A 25,293-nucleotide genomic window follows, 5' to 3' on the forward strand; every position below is an offset into this window, starting at 1 on the left:
CTAAGCCATTGTTCACTGATATTTTTCCTCTCCATGTACCCGGTTGTAGTGGGGTCCTCGATATCTTTTGCAGCTATTTTCTTAACCAACAGAGCTTTTTGTTTCTTCCGTCGAGATGCCGGAGAGGCTTCAGGAGAGTTATCTACCTTCGTAGCCATGGCAACAGATTTATTTCCAGGACCGGAAGCGGAAGCAGATGACGGTACAACGTTAACAGATTTTGTTCTTCTTAGATGGCGCGCGTTTGACTGAAAAACACAAAGCGTCGAAAAAACGTTACAATCATCATAGATTAAGACAACATTGCAAAAATACTGATGTGTAACTCCACCTGGTGCGTAAATACGCATGTTAATAAATATTCCGTCTTTGTAGGATCAATGTGGTGTTCAAGCCGTAATGAGGCACATACCCGTGAGTGATAGCTGTCCAGGCTAGTCTCCCGATACTTTACAGAGCTCACGTCGCGATTGTGTAAATATGGCGGTCCCGCTAAAATGTCACTTACGTGTTTAACACATAAAGACTATTTGAAGTTTTGTTATAGGTGACTACATTAAGTAGATCCCCAGACCTAGGTTAATATTTTAATATCCTCCGTTACAGGAATTAAACAAAGTTAATAGTATGCTCCCAGCCCTTATCCAGCTCCATCTGGGTCGGAAATCGTGTATATTACATGTATTTGTCAACACACATTAACGGGTAAATAGCCAGCTAAGTATGTATACAGCTGATTGAGTCACACCCACACAACGTTTAGGTAACTGTTATAACTAGTCTAGTGTCGGTGTAATGCAGTCAGACTCCTTTATTTAAATGGACGTAAAAACATGAACATCAATTAATACAGACTATAATAAAACATTGCACGTGCACGTAAATTACAATCCGGATATTCATAAGTGTATGTGAATTATGATATCCATGTGTGTGACTTGCGAAAAGCAAAACGATTTACCGAGTTGTACAATACGTATTTTTAGTTAAGCATTGAAGTGTTTATATATGACATTAATAGTTGATATGAATGACAGAACTTGTCATGACTAGCAAGTTTAATAACCATGTTTACGTCTCCTGCACCTTTGCTATTTAAAGTAAGTACAGCTTCAAATCACACTAAAATCAGTTGCACTACTGTAAATGTGAGACAATGTCCGTCAGTAAATAGGACGTCATGATGGTAACGTGATAATGGTATACTTCGTGTGATTTGCAGAAAGGCGTTACTTTGTATCAGTCTCCAAAAACGTCCATTGGAATATTGTAATTCGTGAAGTTCAAGAAAATGACCAGGTTCATTAAAATCAAACAACATAAGCATGGTGAGTTCACTCTTGGTCACTTCAAAGTGAAATACAAGGAAATTTTCTATATCTGATAAAGTAACACGGAATCAAGTCTATACCTACAATACAAGGTAACTTCCTTTATCTGATAAAGTAACACGGAATCAAGTCTATACCTACAATACAAGGTAACTTTCTTTATCTGATAAAGTAACACGGAATCAAGTCTATACCTACAATACAAGGTAACTTCCTTTATCTGATAAAGTAACATGGAATCAAGTCTATACCTACAATACAAGGTAACTTTCTTTATCTGATAAAGTAACACGGAATCAAGTCTATACCTACAATACAAGGTAACTTTCTTTATCTGATAAAGTAATACGGAATCAAGCCTATACCTACAATACAAGGTAACTTTCTTTATCTGATAAAGTAACACGGAATCAAGACCATACCTGCAACACTTATGGAATCAAGCTCACCGCTACAACATTACGTGTAGGTCGATCTTTCATTTGGAGAAGAAGATCACTCCCGGGAACAAGTTTTTTGTGAAGTTTCAAACGTTACTAATCCAACATGTTCAGAGAATCCCTCTCGACTGGTGTGAATTGACTAAACATTGTTACACGTTAACAAGACCTGGATGTGTAAAGCACGCGCTTTCACATAGTTCCTGGACGTGCGTACATAGTGTGATATATTGATGAGTCGAGGCGACCCTGAGATGATGTATGTGTCCCTCTACCCCACGCGCAGCCCTGCCAGTCCTCACAGCTGGCGCGTCTCACTTGTTATCTCCTCGCTCGGTTTTGAACTGCCTATACTGATATATAGTGATACACTGTTTACATTTCTTCTACTCATCTTTTTTGGGGACATTTTCTTGCACTAAGGTCAGTTTGTATGAAATCTACTTATAACACCAAACAAATGTGTTAAAGTCAATTCAAAACCGAAACACAGTTTGATTTAATTTATCCAGCGTCAGCAACTAGAAGCAGTATTAAAAACACGTGACATCAGAAATAGATCAGAATCTACATATATCAGAGTATGACTCGTGCCGGCAACAGCTGGTGTTTCTGTGTAATATTCTTTCGTGAATGTGGCAACAACCAGAGACATTTATATCAAAGCAATTCAAGATTTCACATTTAAGTTTTAAACGTAGGGAATGGAAAGCCAAGAAAGTGAAGAATCGCACTTTTTGTTGGATGTAGATACCCACTGTGTATGCCATACATGTGCTAGTGCTACAACAAACTTCGGAAATAATTAGATTTAAAATGAACCAGTCCCTAGAATAAAAATAGCTACCATTACCGGCTGTACGAGATAATGAGTACATCTACATGGTAACTGACAGCTTAAACGCATCATGTATCTCAACTGTATCTTTCTCTCTTACAATTGTCGGTAATTTAGTTGAAAGTACCCTGTTTAGTTCCTAAAAGTAAATTTCTAACACGGACAAAACCATGCCTTCATATCTCCAACAAGTAAGATGTATTTGGAAAGTAGCTAAGCTAACCAGAGTTGTATAAAAGATGTTTTCATTAACCTTGCCCATCTGCCCAGGAAATGTGTTCTTAGTTTTATTTTCTATAACTGAATCATCCAGGCTTATGACAAATCGAGTACACATCTGTTGCACACAGGCTGATGTCAACATTGATAGAAAAATATCGCAATTTCTGACATTTCGTTTCATTATTGAAAATCACCTATACAGTTTTTCATCGTTAAATGATATTTGCTGGTCGCATGGCTTAAAGGATAACACAATCGCCTTTCTCGTGGCCTACAGTTAGGTATCACCAGTCTGACCAGCATCCGTGAACCCTGTTTTATTTGTGAATTAACCTCCGCACGTTTCCATCACGATCAGTCTGAACTATTTTGACAATGTATATCACGATATTAAATGCTGTAAAAGGTATTTTCCTTCTGCGACACTCTCATCTGACTTTGCGGTGAACCAGGGATGGGTCACGTGCTAATGACTGAGCATCATATCGAGGTAATCGCGTTCTGATGAGCCGTATCGTACACTGGTATAAGAGGATTCATAGGAATGACTGCCATGACCATCCCCTATCTATCTCGGTCTATTATATCAACAAGCATCCAAATAATCTCCACCGCATGTCTGGTGATTTAAATTTCATAAACCTGTGAACGCTTTTGTATAAATTCTATATGTATTGTTGTTTTATAGTCACATTAAGGTTTATTGGTCATAACACAGGATCCGAGCACCTTACTAAAGGTCCTGAAAACGAGGCACCGAGGTTAAACAGGCTGTCAATATAGAGACATTTACGAGGTTTTTCTATGACGTCATAGTAAATGCTACAGTCGACGGTTTAAAAGTGAGATAAGGAGGCTTGGTTTGACGCCGGCATACACCACCGATGCCAATAAGTGTATCGGCGGAAATCACTTGACGTGAGTAGGGAATAAATTTGTCCGAGAAAGGGCCCAGTCTTATACTAATGTTAATATCCGGACCGTGTTACAGATATCTAGGGCGTGTTACGCGTAAACTGAATTTCGTTTCGTTTTTCTTTCATCCTGATAGGGTTTTATATCGACCTCAGTTACATTATCACAAAACAGTGCTGTATTGCTTTCAAATAAAACAAACGAAACATCTGTAAGAGGGCGATAAAATTGAGAAGGAAGCCGTAACGTCGTCACGACGAATCTAATCTGTGTTTTGATCTTATTGGATGTATTTCTAATCATTAGCTTTCGGGGTCGGACGTGCAACTCTCATTCTGATAACACCATGTCTCGACATCACCCCCAGACAAGACGCATGCTAGCCGAAAGTTCTCACGGGGCCAGGGAAAGGGGATGGGGGACACTGACGAACGTAGGTCTACATCATACATTATGTGTTATTAGATCAAATGTCTAAAATGTTTATTTTCAAATAAAGAGCAAAGTTCAGATTTTGTATCCAGGAGATAAGTTAATCAAAGACATGAAGCATGCTGATAAAACAGCACATCAGTTAGCGTTAGTTGTCGTACACTGCTAAAATGAAGTGGTTTTTTTTTACTAAATATAAACCTAAATAATTTGCAACAAAGACAAAATTGGCGATCACACACAGAACCAGGTGTCTGGACATATGACACTCTTTAGACCAAACCAAGACGAATATGATAGTATGCATGTCGTTATGGGGTTCGGTTCTTCGCGGATTTCCACATGAGTGAATTAATAAATGAATAAAATTGTAAAAATGGATATCTATAACTGCTGATTTTTGATTGGCTGACAGGTTAACGTTTGCTCCATGTATCGAGAGAAAGCTGACATTTTAAGTAAGTATATGGCCAGCCATTGCACTTCAGTGTATACATATGTATATTAACATGGTAACGATTATCACACAATCTAACGTGAGCAGGCTTCCTCCTTAGCATGTCACGAGTGCACCATAGCCAGCATGTAAAACTCGTCACATTTTAACTACAATCACAGATTGTGTTGTACATGCGGATTATATGACCGTTCACAATAGAGGCAGAGTTATATATAAAATAATTTGAGAGTGAATGTGTTGTGATTTAGATTGTATTTGTCGGTTATTTCTCAACTAAAATTATTTGTATTCAAATGACTGATTGCGGTACGTTTGTACACTCTTGAAAATTATCACACAAAAAAAATACCTAAGCTAATAATCAGAGAACAAATATTCAAGCTCATCCCCACACGTGACACATCTATATATATACAGTAAGTATTTGGTACTATTAAGTACGAAATGACCTCATACACCCGTAGTAAATACCGAGTTAGATCACACAATGACCCAGTACGGTGTCACATTGTCTCGTGAACGTATTCTACAGACATCATTTGTGCCATAAACAACACTTGGACATCTCTCTTCGCATATCATAAAATACGATTAGATTAAGATAAGCTTTGTTTCGGGCGTGATAGAATGTGACGTGTGTGGATATTCATCGCTGTAGGTTTCGTTATAGTCTCAGGTCATCAATGAAATACCAGCATATTCAAAGCGACTTCCGGTCACTCAGTTTAATTGGACTCATTGTATGGAAACATTAATTTTTCAAGATCTGGTCTCTGTTGAGGACACAAACACTGATATATAACAGTTTAGACATTTTTCTGACGAGCTGCGTAAGTCAAACCTCGTACTTCCGGTATATCATTTCAAAATAACCATTTTCCCGTTTGAGTCCAGTCACATCTACTCGTTTTTATGACGAACTAGTTGCGTTCCCGGTATATAATGGTAGATTTTATCCCTCATCTTCCCGAGCTAGGTGAGTTACAATTTACTATCTACAGTATAGATCTGTATGGACAATGACATACACTGTTTGAGAATTACTTGGTGTTATCTAACACCTTGGTAAAGTATGTAGGCACAAGGGACGTAATTCTAAACGCTTGAGCGATCTAATCACGATGAAAAGGGAGGTAACTTGATAGGCAGATACCTCTAAATCTCAATCTGATTTGTACAAATACAAAGTATTCATGTCTGTTCACTGTATATAGTTGTACTCGATAGAATGGCAATTCTTTCATTAACAATATTGCTTGCACCAACAGAGACCAGATAGCATACACAAAACGTGTTGATCACGTGACATGACACGTTATCTGTGTGACCTTGACATACATATATGTATATGACTCAAAGTTGAAGATTTTCCAACTTTTACATGATGTACCATTTTCACACTAATCAATAAACCATACATTGAGGCTTGTTCAAGGTTTGTTTGTCTGTATTTTCTTCATCCGCCTTCAGGGTTTCAATAGTTTTAGCCCTGACATATAGCATCACTGAAAGGTTTGCTTAGCATCGTTCCGTTTGTAAATTTTTTGCTTAGATTCCGGGTCAACATTTTTCAGTCCTGTTTGGATTTCCAAATTGTAGCACACGTGTTTAAATATACACGTATAATGGCAAGCCACGGACACTTTCATCAAGCATGATGAATTATGACTAAATTCAAACTCTCGTGTACTACTCCAATTGACAAATCTCGACCAAATCCACATCACTGAGGTTTAGGGTTAAACATACGTATAGTACATACATACCTGTATCCTCAGGTGTGATAAATTACCACGGTTAGTTTGTCAGGTATTGGAACAGGTGAGTGAGAAGGCGAGCATCCAGGTCACCTGTATAGCGGGCACGAAGGGAATTGAGATTTCATTTTGATTTTTTTTATACAAATGACGAGCAAACTACACAAAAAATACAGAATTAGGCGTTAAGAAAATGAAATGATACTCTGGTATATTATATGCTTGTAACCTATCTGTACATCAAACACACCTGTTTACGGTGTATACATCTACATACACAACAAAATACCTACACCTCTGGAAACACGCCAGGTAAAAATATGCTGGTCTTTTTCTCATAGAGAGTAGAGAAGTCAAAAAGATCAATTACATTGTTACAGAGAGATTTGTCTCCATGTCGACCAGGTATGCTGTGAGTCATTTCACTGTTTCTGTAACTCTCGTGTAGGCATAAAGAGTTAGAGAAAGCAGAATAAACAGGTATTACATCAAAATACTAGTTCTGACTGTCGACTTCAAAAAATTTAATTTTTTAATTTTAATTATCAGTAATATGATATACACGACAGCGATATTTCACTTCTGTGCACCGTCTCATTTCCTTACAGCGCAAAACTCTCACATTACCTGCGTAGGCGTTATCTTCAGAATTTAAAAGTTGTGGTTTGGGTCGGGAATCTCTGCCAAGAAGATATTCATATAAAGCATGGTAACCTTGCATTGCGTAGACGTTACTGAGTACAGGCCCATGTGGCCTTTTCAAGCCAGGGAATAACTTGACAACCATTAGACCGTACATTATTTTGACGAGCCAGGTATGTTTCGGGAGTTACAAATATAGTTTCTAAATCTCGTTCTCTACTCGCAACGTCGCGTTAGATTGATAAGTCAATTAATTATGGTAGAAAAATAGGAGGGTCAAGTTGGAGTACGGCAACCGATTAGCGCCAACTACTTCCAGAAATTGCATTTCGGAACATTGCCTGTGAATGAGAACATCGGGATCCCTAGTCACTCATCATCAATGTAATGACGAAAAACTATTTATCAACGAACACTTAAAACTAGAAATACTGTTACATATACACGTTCAAAGTATTTCATCAACATAGCTCTGTTTAGACAAAGACAATATGAAAGTAAACATTATGACGACTTCTCGTAAGATGGAACCAAACATTTGAAGAATAATGTGACGGGATATGTTGCCACTCTACTAAGTAGGTACATGTTGGATCCGCTGTCCGTTACAGTCGACAGACTTGTCAAGGCTCTTTATTTACATCTGATATACCACAATCATACACACGTATCAGCACCAGCAAACTTTGATATAAGTTATAGTCTGAAGGCTTCCAGTCCAATACACTGGCCTATCAGGGCTTTGTTTCAAGTGATGTGTTTACAGCCCGTAAAATCTGTGATGGTGTCAATTTCTACGACATTTGTGGACATATTTGGCAAAAAACTGACCAACGAGAAGTTACTAACGCGACACGAACTGGACATTAAGTGTCATTTATCATCATAGCTCTTGTTTATACCATAGTCAGACAGGATAATCGCCACACGTATTGACCTTCGCTGTGAAGATAAACTGATCAGCCCCTCCAGGGAGTCTTTAATGGACAAATATTTCTGTTTTACTTCATTTAACGTGTGGCGAGTGTTAAAACAACAAGTCAGTCTTTGAGAGCACGTCACGAAGTCACGTGATTGTGTTAAGTTTATACGGATTGTTATAGAACCCGTAACATGCTGCTATAGATCAGACTTGTTCGTAGATAGACGTCTAGAAACCTATAGGTAGTGTTTTGAGTTGTGGATTATCTCGGTAATCCTTGTCCAGAACAAATATATCTTATGACCCAAATTTTTGCGTGGATATGAATCGCTAAGTGGGACAAGAATGCATACATTCCGCTACAAAATCGTACTAAATATAATTACAAATTCACACGTAAGATCTACGAACTATTAATTCCTTGAAAGTACAGTTAAATTCAGGATATATTACCCAGACATAATTCAAAAGATAAAAAACAAGATCTAAGGCATCACGGTCCTTTGGAAACGGAACTAAATCCTGTATCCGAGATCATGCACGAGTGACAATAGGCATGGTTTGGCCAGACTCGTTATACAACACTATCCATTATAACCATCGAGTATAATTCTTGAGAATTAGCCGTACTTATGTAAAAAAAACAACAACAAAAATTTCACTAGTGACGAAAGTTTTCCTCCATTTAAGATATACATGGTAAATCCTTAACAAGGTCACATACCTCCATTACAATAGAACATCACATGATAATACTCTAACCGACAGTCCCCATTGTTGTTGGGAAGCCTATCACATCGTATGTTTTGTTGCGGGCTCTTACGGGCCCTATCGAGCTTGAAATTGTTCGTCTATACCTTGACTGCATACCACATCAGTAAAATGTGTTTATTCATGAAGCAATGATAAAAACATCGACTTCACTATAACAATAATATACCGAGGTTTTTATTGGTTTACACGGGTTTTAAACATTTCAAACCAGGCACGTGCAGCTCTCTTCCAAAACCTTTCCCTGAATTGTAAACGTAAATAAATCTTACTAGTGTATATCAACTGCTATTTTATGTATCCGAGAGATTTCTATAAACAATCACTTCAACTGCCAAAACATGACGATTTGCTTTACGTCAGAACCTTTGTCGTCAGCACCCGTGAAAAAACAACCTTATTTCAATAATTATAGTTCTAAGTGACGTCATTTGGTGTGCACTGAAAAGTGAGAGTGCGTGTCGTTGATTAATATTCCTAAAGGTTGCAACAAACAAATGGTCTCTCAAGAGCCTACTAAGGACGAACATCACATTTGACGATTGTTCGTCATGACTGTACCAAATTAAACTCAAAACAACATTGTATAAGAATCTGATCTATTCACAAGACGTGTACACGTCACAGCAACGTGTTCACACGTCACTGTAAGATATATTTAAACGTCCCAAAAAGACGTGAACACGTCACAGTAAGATGTTTAAACATCACAGAAGATATTTACACGTCCCAACAAGACGTGTACACGTCATAGTAAGATGTTTATACGTCACAGTAATATGTTTACACGCCTCGACAAGACGTGTACACGTCACAGTAAGATGTTAACACGTCAAAGAGAGATGTTCATACGTCACAGTAATATGCTTACACGTCCCGACAAGACGTGTATACGACATTGTCAGATGTTTACACGCCACAACAAGACGTGAAAGATGTGTAGACGTCATAATAAATTAACTCGTCAAAATAGCATTAATTCTAATACCTTGCAGTCACACGTATATTTGCATCAATATCCTTATAATCCGTATGTATACTAATTTTACTCTACCAGCACATTTCATCACGAGTTCAACCTCATATAACCTTCAACCTGTGTTTGACATTTCAACCTCACCTTGACATTGCTCCATCTTGGGGACATGTTTAACTTCCGTGCTAGCGGAAGTGGTGTTAATACGTCACCGCATTCACTACGGATGTCACAACTTTCATCCTCCACTTCCGGTGTATGGCGGCCACTTGGGAGAGAAGCGGAAGAACTCCTTCTTCGAAACATTAAGTTTACATCGGAAAGTCTTCTCATTAGCGACATGTTGACGTTCTTTTTAGACGTTTCCACTTGAAACTCAACACATCACACGCAATAAATATATTCCTCCTCAGTACGAACAGCACTATAAAAAGGTCAAAACTCTGGATCTTTTCAATGTTTTACGTCTTCGTAACTTGTCATTCCGTGCTTGTTTTCCTCTCTGAACGTAATAACTCCAGTAACATTAAATTTGATTCTGAAGTGTTTAAATCACAGGTTAAAAAATACGTGTACCAGTTCAAACACAATGGAAACATCGGAACCATGTTTAAAAGACATACGGAGTTGTCACGTGTTAAGAATAGGAATCATATGAAACTCAAAACAAACATGACAACGCTGATAGGCAGATTATAGCCTTCTTGTGACATCGTAAATATCGCAGCCTTTCATTTAAAGTTTATCCGACAGGTGAGGCCTGTGTTGTGTCGGGCAGAAAAACAACTCTCGGGTCAGCCTATCGACCTCAGGTCAGCGTAATCCGTCCCACACATGTGGTATGGTCAGTTAAAATTGTCCGGAAGGCTAGAATATATAAATGTATCCTTGATCTGTATCACCTGACAACCAGATCATACATCCATGACACCAGATTATGGGAAACTTATCCGGATGCATCGGTTCTTTTTTTATAGCGTACAGTAGAGTGTACTAAATGATAACCCAGTCTCATTTCTCGTTTACGGCGGGACTTCCCGACCAGGTAGATTATACCACATATACATAAAAGGGTATATCATAGTCCAGTCTTGTAAATTAGTTGGCCATTGTGTTGTTTTTCATCATCAGTTTCCTTTAAACGTAGACTTCTAAAACATCTCTAGCAGCACCCATTGGTGATCCCTTGGTTTGTAGATGTTCCAGCCTACACTTAAAGCAACATATACGCTGAAATGAACCAACCTAATAATCTGCTATGATATATCACCTAATCCACCTGTATATGCAGAAATCTTTCAAACCGCCTGTCGCCAAGGCAAAAGCTTACATGTCAATAAAAATAATTTTGCAAAATGTTCAACTCTGACCTTCTATAAGGTGCATCGTTGAAGCATATAGACACAAATGTCAATTCAATATCTATATGCACGTGCAACGTATGTAATGAGGTGACGAACAGCGGGAGTGTCGCACACCAGGTATTTACAGGTAACTCACACAAAACAGCAACACGAAATATCGTTTGATCTATCCATCATGTCTTACGGCCTATGAAAAATATCAATACTGTTTTCCAAAACTGATTTTCAATATTTGAAGCTGTCACACATTGTATTTAGTCAGTATTTATGCGAGTGTCCCAGCATATTTTCACATGGTACCTCCTCGTGTTCCGTACAGAGTAAACCTCTGGTTTCTGTTTGTCAGTTACACCTCCTGGATGTTAGGTACTATCAGGTAAACACTTCACCGTCGACACTGTTGTCCCACAGATGATGAATGGTGTATCTTTTACCTATCACATTCTATAACCATTGATGAGAAAATGATTCAAACTTCACACTGGAGAAAAAACACTAATTAATTGTATAAATCCCATGTCTTATATACACTAGTAGGCAGCGCTAACAGTATGTAGGAGCGGACAGGTAGGACATATGATCAACAACTGTCACATACTGCTGGGGCCTGTCACGGTCCACAGATATCATATACTGACTTTCTGTACCCCCTACGTTACAGTTTATCTACACGTCTCAGCGCTCACTAAAGAGAGGATATCCTTTCTCTCCTTCCTCTTAGTCAACATAAATAATCAACTTGTATATGTGAAAGACCATATCGTTCTAAATCTATTGAAAATATACAACGGCGGGATTATTTCCTTTTTATACCTATTTTTTATTATAAAAGAATACTCGCTCTAATTCCGTTTAGTGAAGAGATGACAGGGAAAAAGTCGCGTTAACCTTCGTAACAAGTATATAATATTTCACTGTGTATAGATATCACATTTCACCCTACATAATGATATCCGGCTTTCCTTAATCTTCGCCCTATAGTTTGCTTTTTACATAAAAATACGACAATCAGCAGTAAAACATATTTTTCAGTTTGATGTTTGATTTTCCAATCTTCTTTACGTTTACCAACTTCTTTCCAGCAAAAAAAATCATTGCTGAACCCTCGGGAAGGTAGGGTGAAAAAAACAACACCGTGACAGGAACACAGGAAAACGAAACTGATCGTAATAGCAGGAATCTATTAGGAAAGATAGGAGCGAAAATCTAACTTAACCAGAAAGGGACAAATATCTCACCAAACTAGAAAGGGACAAATATCTCACCGAACCAGAAGGGACAATACCTCACCACATCAAAGGACAAATACCTCACTAAACCAAAGGGACAAATACCTCACCACATCAAAGGGACAAATACCTCACCACATCAAAGGGACAAATACCTCACCACATCAAAGGGACAAATACCTCACCACATCAAAGGGACAAATACTGCCTTAAAAATAATGACAATGCTTTACTATATCAGAAAGTGTGAAGTGCTCTCTTTAACAAGAAACTTAACACTGGAAAAAAGGAAAGATTGGCTCGGCAAAACAGAAAGCGAAGGATGTCGCACCGAACAGAAAACGTTAACATATCTCCAAAGAGTAACAATATTTATCATTCTCAGCCACTGGATCCGTGTTTCAGTGAGTTTTCTCGGCAGTGTCGTACTATCTCTTTGGTACGTGGGGACGTTCCTTTGACCTCGTGACGTCAGTGATCATCTTTGCACAACTTATACATTCGACAGGTTTCAACACAATTGAATTGACAATGGAATTACTATTGTAAGATTACACCAGAGACACACAAAAACAACACAAATTTAGTGTTAGATACAGTAGAACCAAACAATAAATCAAACTGCATCATACAACTGTTTCGTCCTAGTAGGACTCGTCAGTAATGCTACATCATACCGCTGTTTCGTCTTTCTAGAACTCGCCAATAATGCTACATCATACAGCTGTTTCGTCTTTCTAGAACTCGTCAGTAATGGTGTACTAGTCCCATAATTCAACTGATTTCATTATTTTCATACAAAAGATAATTTTAGGACAGCGTCAAGTATATGTGTTTGAACCGTGCCACTATTCGATGAATTTAAACGTGGTATCCAGGTTACGGCAAAGCTCGGTGACTAAAAGTCCACCTGTAGTGTCTACCAACCACCTGCAATCTCGTAGATTGTGCAAAGGACACATTAGTGAGCTGACATCACACACCCTTAACTGTTGATCATTGCTTGACTATCAAAGACATCCATTCGTAGCCTATCGTGATATTGTCCCACCTGAGATTTAAGATGCCAATATTTACCAGCTAAACGTTATTGCGGGTTAACGTTCATACTACAGAGCTTACGTACAATGTCTATAACAAAGCTTGCGAGTAAACACAGAGATGACAATATTGCCAGAGGCAGGTTAAGTGAAATATCAAACCTTTAACTAGACAGGGACACATTCATTATGTAATTAATTACGGAGTCAGTGATGCGATTTATGTTGTTTCGCCTGAGTTAATTAGACCACAAATAGAATGTGTTATACGATATACGATACGACGATATCTACCAGACGAGAGGGACGACACAAGACCTCCTAGTCTCGTGATGTACATGGCGCTATATAGTATGCATTTTTGTGTGCACACCTGTGACCGCCTCTGTCATACATACGACACGCTTAAAACCCACCTACAAAAGCAACTATGTGTTTTTGGTGCGAAAGTGCAATTTTATTGGCATGAAATGTCAAAAATGCCTCAAATTTTTTCTTGCATATCGTGACGACAGCCGGAAACTAATAATTCTTCAAGGAAATGATATATCAGTTGTGCCCATTTCAACACCAAGTCTACGCCATGCGTAAACCCGTCGTTAAGGACAATCGCCATTCTTCGCAGTTAAAATTCTGTGTTTTTATATTTCATTCATTGAACCCGCTCTACATAAACCTTTTAATGTTTTTGTATTTCATTTTAGTTAAGTTTACTGAATTTATGTAGAAAACGTGGACATTTTAGAATACCCTCTGAAAGACTGATGAGAGATAAATTCCCGTATATTCTCGTTTGCTATTATACATGTACCTGTAGATCAGATTTTAGAAGCTGACAGCTTTAATTCATCATCATTAGATCAAATCTCACATAAGAAACTAGGCAATTAAAACGTATTAAGTGAATTCTTCTTAAAATAACATTTAATTGAAATTAAATTCAAATAAGTTTGATCAATTTTAAACCTAAGATATAAAGTTATAGCCAAACAGAACCAAAAACATTTGGTTCTACGCTAAGATCACAATAATACTTGAGGAAAACTCCATTCTGTCATCAATGACTGGAAGGATTTACTCATGGTTTGGTACAGGTATATACTATAGCATGACCAACTAAGGAAGATTACAAATGGCTCTCTTCTTAAACGATTCCATATGGGAAAACAGTTTTCGGAATGACAATACCACTTTTATCACAGTTGATGAGTATTATTAAAATCTTTTGTAAACAAAACAAATAAATCCACATAGATTAAAATCTAAACGTGTTTTGATTGGATGATACGGCGAACTTTGACGCATCCACGGAGCTTAAAGCGGACAAGTATTTTTTTGTGATCATTTATGATTAATATATATTTCTATCATTTTTTTCATTCCTGATAATAAACCCGTGAATTATTTGTTATAATTTATATTAATGATGATGTTATGATAAAATTGACAACTTTGCGTATTACTTAGTGAAATTTCACAACGGGTTATACTTTTACACATATAAAACACATTTTTGTCAATTCATCGTCAGAATAGCTCTTTTAATGCGATGTCTTACGTGTAAGCTGCTGTCTTACGTGTAACCCACTGTCTTACGTGTAACCCACTGTCTTATGTGTAACCCACTGTCTTACGTTGTCTTACGTGTAAGCTGCTGTCTTACGTGTAAGCTGCTGTCTCCCGAGTACTCGTCTGTCTCTCGTTCAACTTGCACTCTCTCTAGTAACATGGAAACTCTCGTGTAACCTGCCGTCTCTCGTGTATACTACATTCTCTCGTGTAACATAAGTCTCTCTTGTAAGTTATTGTCTCTCGTGTAACCTAGTCTCTCTTGAAACCTGCTGTCCCTCGTGTAACCTAGTCTCTCTTGAAACCTGCTGTCTCTCGTGTAACCTACTGTCTTTCGTGTAAACTAGTTTCTCATGTAACCTGCAATATCGCTTGAAACCTGCTATCTCTCGTGTAACATGAAGTCTCTCATGTAATCTGCAATATATCTTGAAATCTGCTGTCTCTCGTGTAACCTGCTCTATTGTGTAACCCACTCACTCTCGTTTAGGCTATAACTCTTTTCAATCCATTTTCTTCTAATTAAAACAGTTCGAAATTAAAGGTCCTGGTCATCCATTAAGTGTTTTGATAAAAAATACGTTGTGTTTATCGTGTTGTATCAATATATCTGAATGACAAACACCCACAGTGATTAGGACAAATGTAATCATCATTAGGGCAGTCTTAACTTGACACTTACTCCTGGATAATGACTCCTTTTGTTTGTTGGAAAGTGTTGACGTAAACTAACTGTTTATCACTTTAAAATACTTACAAGTTGCGAATCATCTCTCAGACCCAGCGTTCACACGTCATCAGCGCTAGATAAACAAAAAACACCATTCCACTACTACGTAATCTCTCTTCCTGGTAGAATATTGACGTCTTTTTTCAATGTTTTTGTTATTTTTATGGTTAATCCAGAACCACCTTTGCTTCCAATCACGTAGGTTCTTAGAGAGTTACATTGCAGACTGACCCCCACGTCTGACCGCACACGAGTGGTCTGGTGGGTGTCTGGTCTTTGTCCTGTTGTAAACAGATGTATGTAATTGTCTGCTAGTTAATGACATTTGTCCATAAACATATCATCGACGTATGTCTGGCCACACCTATAACTGACCAACAGACACTGGTCAGTTATCGTACGTACACTTTACGTATCCAAAACACCTAATGGGGTCTAGAATAACTTGTGGATTATGGTTTTCATCAAAACTTGATACTAATGACGTTGCTAGAAGAAAAACGTCCTGGTTTCACCGTTGTCATTCACTAGCCAAGCGTCACATTCATTCAGACCCTCCAATAAAAGTGTTTTTTACGACTTGGTACAGTCAGAAACATATATAACGTCTATGGTACAGTTAACTCTCTGGTCAAGACTCGTCAATGACAATGTCATAACGACACATTATGATGGCGTAGGTGTCCAGTAATCACCTGTAATTTGTGATGACGTGAGCGACACCTACACCTCATGCCTCTCTTCAGCTAGTGACAGTTATTGACGAATTACCCAGGTTGGACTGTCGCAATAAGTTCGAAAGGCCCTTGGGTCGTATCACATACGGACAGCCCGGGGGTTGCAACGGAAACGGACACGCACAGCTTTACATCTGACTTTATATTATGGTCAGAAAGCCTGCTGAATTTGCTCAATGTCTTTTTATCTATATAGAAGTATTGGAACTGCTAGCTTTATGGAGCAGGTATTTGGAATTAAGATGTCACATTTATTTTATTTACTTTCTGAAGCCGATTGTATCGGTTAATCAATTGTTCAAATCAATTGAGAAATGACGTGTGGTCTGCTCTATTAAAGTATCAGAAATTATAACTTACAACTCATACTGCTTTTTATTCATACATTTTTTGTCTTGGTATTTTTAATTTACGAACGCGTGAAAGTTGTGTCCATAAACTGGTTCATTAGCAAAATTGGTATTCAGTTGTCATAACGAAACGTGGACACGGTATTCCTCCTGTTCCGACAGTCCTAGCATTGGGGTACAATTATTTTCAGGTACCCAAAGGGACGATTCAAATATAAGAAACTGGAGAAGAAAGTTTAGGTAAAAATTCCCAGCGTTTTTAGTAGAACCTTGGCTCACTTTTGTCCTTGTCCCTAAGTACAAGGACAAATCTACAAGTAGTAGCACGAGACAGCATGACTGCCTATTGTTCATATCAACCCTAACACATTTATCTGTAATACAGCAGACTGCATTCAGTTACAGAAGTCATGGAGCGATAATCTCCCGACAACAAAAGTGTTGGTTTACATCCATTTCCTAATCGGGGACATTTATCTTTAAAATGTGAAATTAACGATCCGGCAAATTTAAATTACCTAAAAAAAGTTGTTTGAAATCTAAACACGTTTTACTGAAACGTTCCAATTTGAAACTTAATCAATTGTAGGTAAATGTATAAATGCCGATTATATACAGCATGAATAAATAAGTAAACAGACTTTGTTAACTTCTTATAACTAACCAAACTACACACGAAAAGTACAAACATTTTCACGTTCAATTCGAGAATTTATTTTCTCGTCAACTCAGGCTCGCTTTGATTAAATTTTGTTACCGCGTCAAGTCTCTGAACTGAAACTACTTCCGAAAAGCAAACATCTTCATGTTGGAATTTGTACCTACACTGACTTTTATCAGAATCTCGAATACCAGACGTTAAACTCTCCCTTTTCACTGATGCACCCGCCAGTAAGACGGTCAGAATCGATCTTCTTTATAGCCTTAATTCTCTTTGTTGTCGTACTATTTACAACTTCCGCAATCTAATTGGGAGGCGGTTAGTACACGGACATAAACCCGTATCCCTGACCAAGCCGATTATTCAGATGACCATTAAACTCACCATAATATTGTCTGTGTATTTACAACGATTTCGACGTCAGATTTTACGAGGTACACCCTCGCGCCTGGATAGGCCAAGAGTTTAGTATGTTAGTATGTTTACGCCCGAACTGTGAAATAAACACGTTTGGTACAAAGATATTTACTGCTCGTTAAGTTTTACTTTCATGTTTCTGATCTCAGTCTACATATTTACACTTACACGTGATTGCCCTTATCAGTCAAAACCACACCAACAACCGGAAGTACAAAAGTGCGTAATTTTGTAAACAATGTCGGGACCCGTGTTGTTGTTGTTGTTGATTTTCTAGGTATCGTATTGTTTAAGCATTAAATTTTAATGAACATACTGCTGTACTATGCTGAGCTTTTTAGTGTTTAACTCATTAGGGAGAAATTAAGGCAGATTGTAGCAAAATCGAAAAGCTGACCTACTCCAGCGTTTGATTAAATATATCTTTATTTATCTTGTAGCTGGGGTAGACATAATTGTCTTATCAAAGTGCACTTGTTGATTTTAAGTTGAAATTAATTTAATCATGGCTAGGTCTGGTGTTGTAAATGTGGTATATTACAGTGTTTGTCTGTTGTTTCTTACATCGACCAGATTGTATTGAGTTTTACATCAACTGCCAACAAATTTAGCTGTGAACGATTACGGAAGTGGTCACGGTGTGTATTACTATTGTACGGTTGTACGATGTAGATATTGGATAAGGACGTTTTAAATCAAAGTATTACATTCGAAATAAGTAAAGAAGATAAGAATTATAGAAAACATACCAGTTTCATGTCTCAACATCTCAGCATATTATTCCAAAAATAATAAAAAAAAATATCGAGGATCTTGTTTATTGAATTTGACCCCTACCATAAAAGGAGCTAGATTGGTTTGTGTAGATAATATGTCGGGGCGTAGTAGGATGTCGGGGTTTGTTGTAAAGTCCCGCTAGGCCAGACAATACCAGTAATAGATATGACGGGCGGTATTCTACACCGAAACTGGAGGTAATGTATTAACGCTGATAGATTTAACACTCCAGATACTGGTTATATACAGGTGTTGGTAGGGGGCAGAGATAGATACCACATTATCACAGCGTGGATTATATTGTAACAATATGAGACATTTATGAAAGATTTAAATTGAAAATTAAGCGGAAAATAATTCAATTTCCCTTCACTTAAGTATGCTATAATACTGGTGTTTATGGGACGACCATAACGTGTACCCGATACTCCCGGACAGAAGCCATTTTCTCCTGACCCCCTCACCTCCAAGGACACACTGAATAGTGACGGTGTTAACTTACTCTAATTCTATCAGCACGTGCGCTAACCAATCAATTAAAATCACATATATACGACAGTAAATCCATCAAGTACAAGGGTATAAACAATTCAAAATTGTGTAACCAGTGACCTATTTTTACACTGGTGTGTATGCAATGTCAAGGACACCAATTCATCTGGGGATACTAAACACGAATTAAAAAAGCAAAGCACAAGTTTCATGATTATGTTCTGAAAAACGCTAAAAAATGACGCCTGTTTAACAAATGTGAACACTCACGATTTCATGCTGTCAATAAATCGAAAATATCAGAAGTCCAATTCCAGCGTGCCTACAAATATGATTACCAAGATTTACACCTGTTTGTCCAGAAAATGGGACAAAACTAATAAAGTTCATGTCATCTATGTAAATATATGGGGAAGTTTTTCCCGTCATGTTTGTCCTTGATAATGACTAACACTAAGACCGAGTCTGACCTTAAGCATGAACGATAACGGGTGTTCAAGCTGAACCTGTTCGTAAATATGAACAACACTAAAGTGTTCGCAACTTACCTGAGATCGACCTTGGAAAAGTATCTAAATGTTCCAACCATTCCGCACCGTCGCATGGTACTGGTGTAAATGTATTACGTATATGAATTGATATCTCTACATGACTACTCCGCCCCCTTATTACAGGTCGCCACCTCCCCCTGATGTTCCCCATCCCATCACCCACAAATACTGAACTATGAATCTAGTTATCTACAAACCCCGCAAACGTAAACATCCCTTTCCTCATGGTAACTGAATTTCATTGAGTGCCAATTTCCTTAAAGCTGATTTAAGAGACATTTATGCGGCGAAAAACATCTTTGGTATCAGGATAGGTTTCCTGGGGTAATTATTTTGAGTTATACATTCGTCAAGCTATTAATTGGTCTCGCAGCGTTCCGTTTTGTCTCGTTTCGATTTTTGTGTTTTACTAATGGCTTATATCAGTATTTCAGGTAACGTCACTCATCAAGCCTCCAAGCCAACAAAAAAGAAGAATCTAGCTATTAAATTTCCAAAAGTGGCTTTTCTTTGTCAAACGAAACGATAAGCAGCTGACAGCTCTGGCATTTGATTCCGAATCTATAAGGTAATAATGGAGATTGAATGGACTTTGCCATCAATTTTGGCAATAAATCTAAATAATTTCAAGAATTTGGACCATGTAGGTTTTTGTCTACCTTATCCTTGCTGAAATGTTTTGCAAATTAGCAGACATTCAGTTTTCTTGTTATCCATGAGCATCGTAGCTTGGATGCTAATTGGTTTCGAAATTCACATAAACAATGGAATATGTTGAACTCTTGGTGGCGAGATACGCGCTGATTGGATTAAAGCTTGTTTGTATAGAACCCCTGTATCTAAAGATGTTACCCTATTATATCTGTTTACAGAGATGACCACCTTTTCACCTCCTTCATTATCAGTAGAACGTCTTCTAACGACGGCAACGAAATCAAATTCCTCAAGGCATGTCTTCATTTAGCCGTTTATGTTTCTCAGAATATTTTGTGTCCTGGAGCGAATTCAAATATGTTTCATTTTCATAGTAAAACCCCTGTAAAACAATCAGATTAGCGTGATACGATCTGATCTATAAAAGATAAAATATCGGCGAGCCGGTTGATTATTTTTGATCTATACATTCAATCCGACCTCCTCCCTACAGTAACATTATACCAACCCTTAAGCTACAGTAGACAGAGATAATTACTCTCGATTCACAGCTATACGTCTACTTAAGGAGTCAGAAAACTTGAGTCAAGACACGGGGGTCTAGATAACAATGTTTATAAATAATGTTGTTTGCTGATTAGTTGATATCACGTGCCACGTACTACACTTTGCAAATTTATCACGATCGAAGTTTCGCCTTCATGATAATTTTTATCAGTGTTCAACAGTTGTATATAAAGTCCTGCCCAATGTTCAGCGTTTTTATAGTTTTTTCAATGGTGTTCAGCGATGTTATATAAAATCTTTCCCAAATATTACATGTTTTCATAGTGTTTTTTCAGTGGTATTCAGCAATGTTATATAACGTTTCCCGCCAAATCTTTCCCTTTTCATATTTAATCAATGGTATTCAACAATTCTATTAAAATTTACATTAGATATATCACAGTAACCTTTAGAGAGTTTGATTTTAATCCTTTACATTTACACTACACTATGTATGTGCCTTGCAAGTGTACAATAACACGACCTGTTCTAGATAAAGCTGTGTATATGACAGCTATTCTCATACAGATGGCTTCGATGAACACGATTAAACAATGTCACACCAATTATACATAACGTTTGTACAGGACAGGTTTGTCCAATGCCCCCGGGCTCCAGTTGACCTCTTGACCCTCGTCCGTGCAGACACATGTAGGTCAAAATGAGAAATGACCAGAAAGTGACCGTCATGGTGACATTTGTAAACTCTACAGAAAAGAGCGGTAATGTTGTGGACATTCACATATTGTTTTATATGAAACAAATCTAAGGACAGTCTAACCTGCTTTCAAGGTCACCTCTATATACCAAATACCTGTCTATCAAGGACATCTTCTAAAACAAAACCTGTCCACCAAGTTCACCTTTCTAAAACAAAACCTGTCCACTAAGGTCACCTTTCTATAACAAAACCTGTCCACCAAGGTCACTTCTTTATTAAAAAAATACCTGTGTGCAAAGGTCATCATTTTCCAACAAATACCTGTCCATCTTGGTCTTCCCTTTATACCAAATACGTTTTCTCCAAAGCCAACACCATATAAGAAAACCCTGTCTAACCAGGTCATTTATATATAACAAATATATTTCTGTGAAGTCCACTTGTTTATGTTCACTAGATATAGGCAGTCTGCCTTTGCTAGCCATTTCCCTATCACCTGTTTACTATCTTTTTAAGCAGGTTTAGTTGTACATGTTTGAACACTCTCTATGGTAAACATTCGCTAGATATCGCCTATCTTTGGTGCAATGTTGATGACCTCACATCTTTGCACTTAAACGCTACAACAAGTTTACTATATATAAAAATCAATATCAGAATAAATCAGATTAATATGTTGTTCATGGACGATACTGAACCTAAAACACATTTATTTTGTCATGAATATCGACTAATGAATAAATGGAATGACGGATGGCGACATCACTTGGATCTGTTTAATGATATTTATGGGCTTGTGGGCGTTTATTTAATAATGAACTGACTAAATCTAACGTAAGGATATATACACACTTATTGATCACGTATATCATAACTACCAGCCTCACACAGTCGGTCGATTTACCTGATGAGGAGACAGCTTTCAAATCATAAAATCCAGGTTTACGACATAAGATATAAGAAACGCATGTCAGCTTCAGTATAACTATGTATCAAACAGACAGACAGCCTGACTAAGGTCTTTTTACCTGTAATTAATTGGCTCAGGTGTCAGAGGTCACATGTAGCCAGCGTACTCATTGCCTTACAAAGCTTGTCTTATTATACATAATGTAATCAACTACTATAAACAAATGTGACTTCCCCCCTCCCTCCAACTTCCCAAAAAAAATGTCATGTCCCACATGGGCAAGAAAACCTTTAACGGGAAACAAACGACTGAAACTTTGATGTAAAGTGATTGCAGGTCTGATCAGCTCAATATTTGTGGGATTTTGTGAAAAAATACAAAATTGACCATCCGATGGGAGGTAACTCCAACTTCTCTATGACTTGTACAAAAACTATTTTGTTGATTTTTACACTTTAATACCCAATGTATAATAAGGGAAGTAACTCTAGCAACTCAAGCCATCGAAACCACCAGGTGTTCTATGTTCTGTTCTAAATAACGCACACATTTTCGTTTCATTTGGGATTTTACAGGACCATTTTTGGGGCCTTGGCGGAAACAAATTAAAACATTAAAAACTCATATTAAAATCTCCTATTGAATGAAAACAAATTAATGATACAGAAAGGTTAAATCTGAACATGTTTTAAAGTAAAAATGCGGAGGAGAAAATTTAACGTAGACAGTCATTTTTTTGCGCCAGTTCCATTTCATGGCATGCCGTCATCGTCCATAGTATGACACCACTATCAAGTTTTTGATTGGCAAATGAAATGAAGGACGCTTTGGTTTGCTACATTAGTGACATATAAACAAAACATAACTTAGGCGCATTCACGTGGTAACAGGCATACTATGTGATAAAAGAAAATATGAACTGAAGAAAGGAATTGCAGCCACTTACCTGAAGTTCTCGGACATCTTCGTTGACCACCATCAAACCTTCGTTGTTAAGACCAGGGGTGTCACTCTCTCTTCGTTTTCGGTAGCCTCTTAGTTTGGCACGTACCAAGTTAAACAGGTAGTTCCGGTCCTTCTGCCAAACTTCCTTTAAAGCTGGGTCATGTTCGGGGAAATCATCAACAGGTAAACCAAAGGAATTCCTACTGGCCATGATCGGTAACGAAGATACACCCCATTCGTCTGCTGACGACGAGAAATCTGCGTCACTTCCGGAGAGTTCTCTATCGCCATTTGTATGTCCATTTGCTGGTCCATTTGGAAGAGAATTTCTTCTACTGTCGTCCATTGACGGACTGGGTTTGCGTGGTCTAGATTTCACCTTAGGTGGTGCTGATGACGCCTTAGCTATTCGCGAATGGGATGGAGACGTCACTGATGACGAATTAGTGTAACCGTCTATATGTTCATAACCATGTGATGACTCAGCCTTGACTTTGTCTACTTTGTCTAGTTTTACCTTACTTGCCTCCATCTGCAAACACTGAAGCCAGTTGGATAGTTCTGTATTGTCAACTGCATTAAAATAAACACTTTTCCTATTTGGATGAGAGATTTTGAACACATATGATCTTTTGAATCTTTTCTCTTGATCAGACACATATTCCACCTTTGAGTTGTTCAGAACCACTGCCACAGTCGCGGACTCATCGGGAGCCATTGACTTGAACCCGTACAAACACCCCTTACAAACAACACACCATAGTTTGTGCCACTTGACTAAATGTTTCTGTTGCAAATATCCACTCATGCGTATCTCTTGCAGATCCTTCAGGATAACAGGATTTTCAGGTTTATTGCGTTTTAGTTTGTCCTTCAAATCTGAAGCGGTTCTCAAAATACCCTTACTCAAACCCTTTTCAGATTTGCCAAAGTCAAGTGACCGGGAAAGTTTGCGGCTTTGTGATCGGCCGAGACTCGCCTGGGACTCGGAATCGATCAGACCAGCACTTGTGAAATCAACAGAGGAGGAAAGCGATGACGCACCGTCGTGATCATCCAACGAATTAGAATCTGTGGAATCAGTGTCTTTAGAAGATTTCTTTTTAAACAAACTATCTAAACTACCGAAGGATCTGAGTTTTCTGAATGGATTTGATTTTTTCTGTTGCGGAGAGGATTTTTGGAAATGAGTAGCCTTTACAGGCTGCGGTTTAACAATCTCTGGTTCCGTATCCCTTCGCAACCGCCGACGGAAATCTCCAAGTGAGTCTTTTGGAGGAGACGTTCCTGCAATCGGACTTGAACTCCCTTGTTCAGGACTTGGAGAGGCTTCAGCATCCCCAACATGTACCCCATTCGTAAAGGATTCTGACTTGACCAGCTTAGATGTCCGAATTGAAGTTCTGGCAGACGGAGCATATTTGGGTGTGACGTGAGTTTGAGCGTCTCCTTTGAGATTTGGGACAGGCCCACTAACCGAGTGACGTCTTGGGCCAGTGGGTGTATCTGTTTGTATGTCATTCTCTAAATTTGACGCCGGTTTGAGATACGCCATCCAGCAAAGTAAGTCTGATTTCTTTTGGACACTGAACAGGTATTTCTTGTGTGTGCTTGAATCATCCAAAATGATCTGATATTTATCCAAACCAGATATTGTTTTAGATGAACCTTGATGGGGTTTTGTCGTTGCCGAGCTGTATACCAGTGATCGGACGGCACATCCGGGTAACAACACGACTGCTTGCGGACGTTCGGACGTTTTGCTCTCAAATATACAGAACAACATATCTGCGACAACGCACCACACTGTCCTATGGAAGAGAAATAAGAAATAAAATACTTTTGCCAGAAAGACATTTGTCATCTAATTTTTACATGAATACAATTCAAATGCCACATAAAATTGTAAGCAAATTATAGCGTCAACATAAAAACACGAAATCTGATATAAAAT

At 38.0% G+C, this 25,293-nt stretch overlaps 1 protein-coding gene across 1 annotated transcript in view; it reads right to left on the reverse strand.

Annotated features, from left to right (window-relative positions):
- The window catches only part of LOC132553528 (uncharacterized), an 89,756-nt gene that overhangs the window by 9,673 nt on the left and 54,790 nt on the right, over positions 1-25,293 (reverse strand). The window contains exons 4-5 of the mRNA XM_060217776.1: positions 23,341-25,150; positions 1-248 (exon numbers count right to left, since the gene is read on the reverse strand). Of these exons, the coding sequence (XP_060073759.1) occupies positions 1-248; positions 23,341-25,150 (2,058 nt within the window). The remainder of the gene's footprint in view (positions 249-23,340; positions 25,151-25,293) is intronic.

This window comes from Ylistrum balloti, unplaced genomic scaffold (assembly GCF_031769215.1).
Source record: "Ylistrum balloti isolate Yb309-2 unplaced genomic scaffold, AGI_CSIRO_Ybal_v1 Utg370332, whole genome shotgun sequence".
Classification (NCBI taxonomy): domain Eukaryota; kingdom Metazoa; phylum Mollusca; class Bivalvia; order Pectinida; family Pectinidae; genus Ylistrum; species Ylistrum balloti.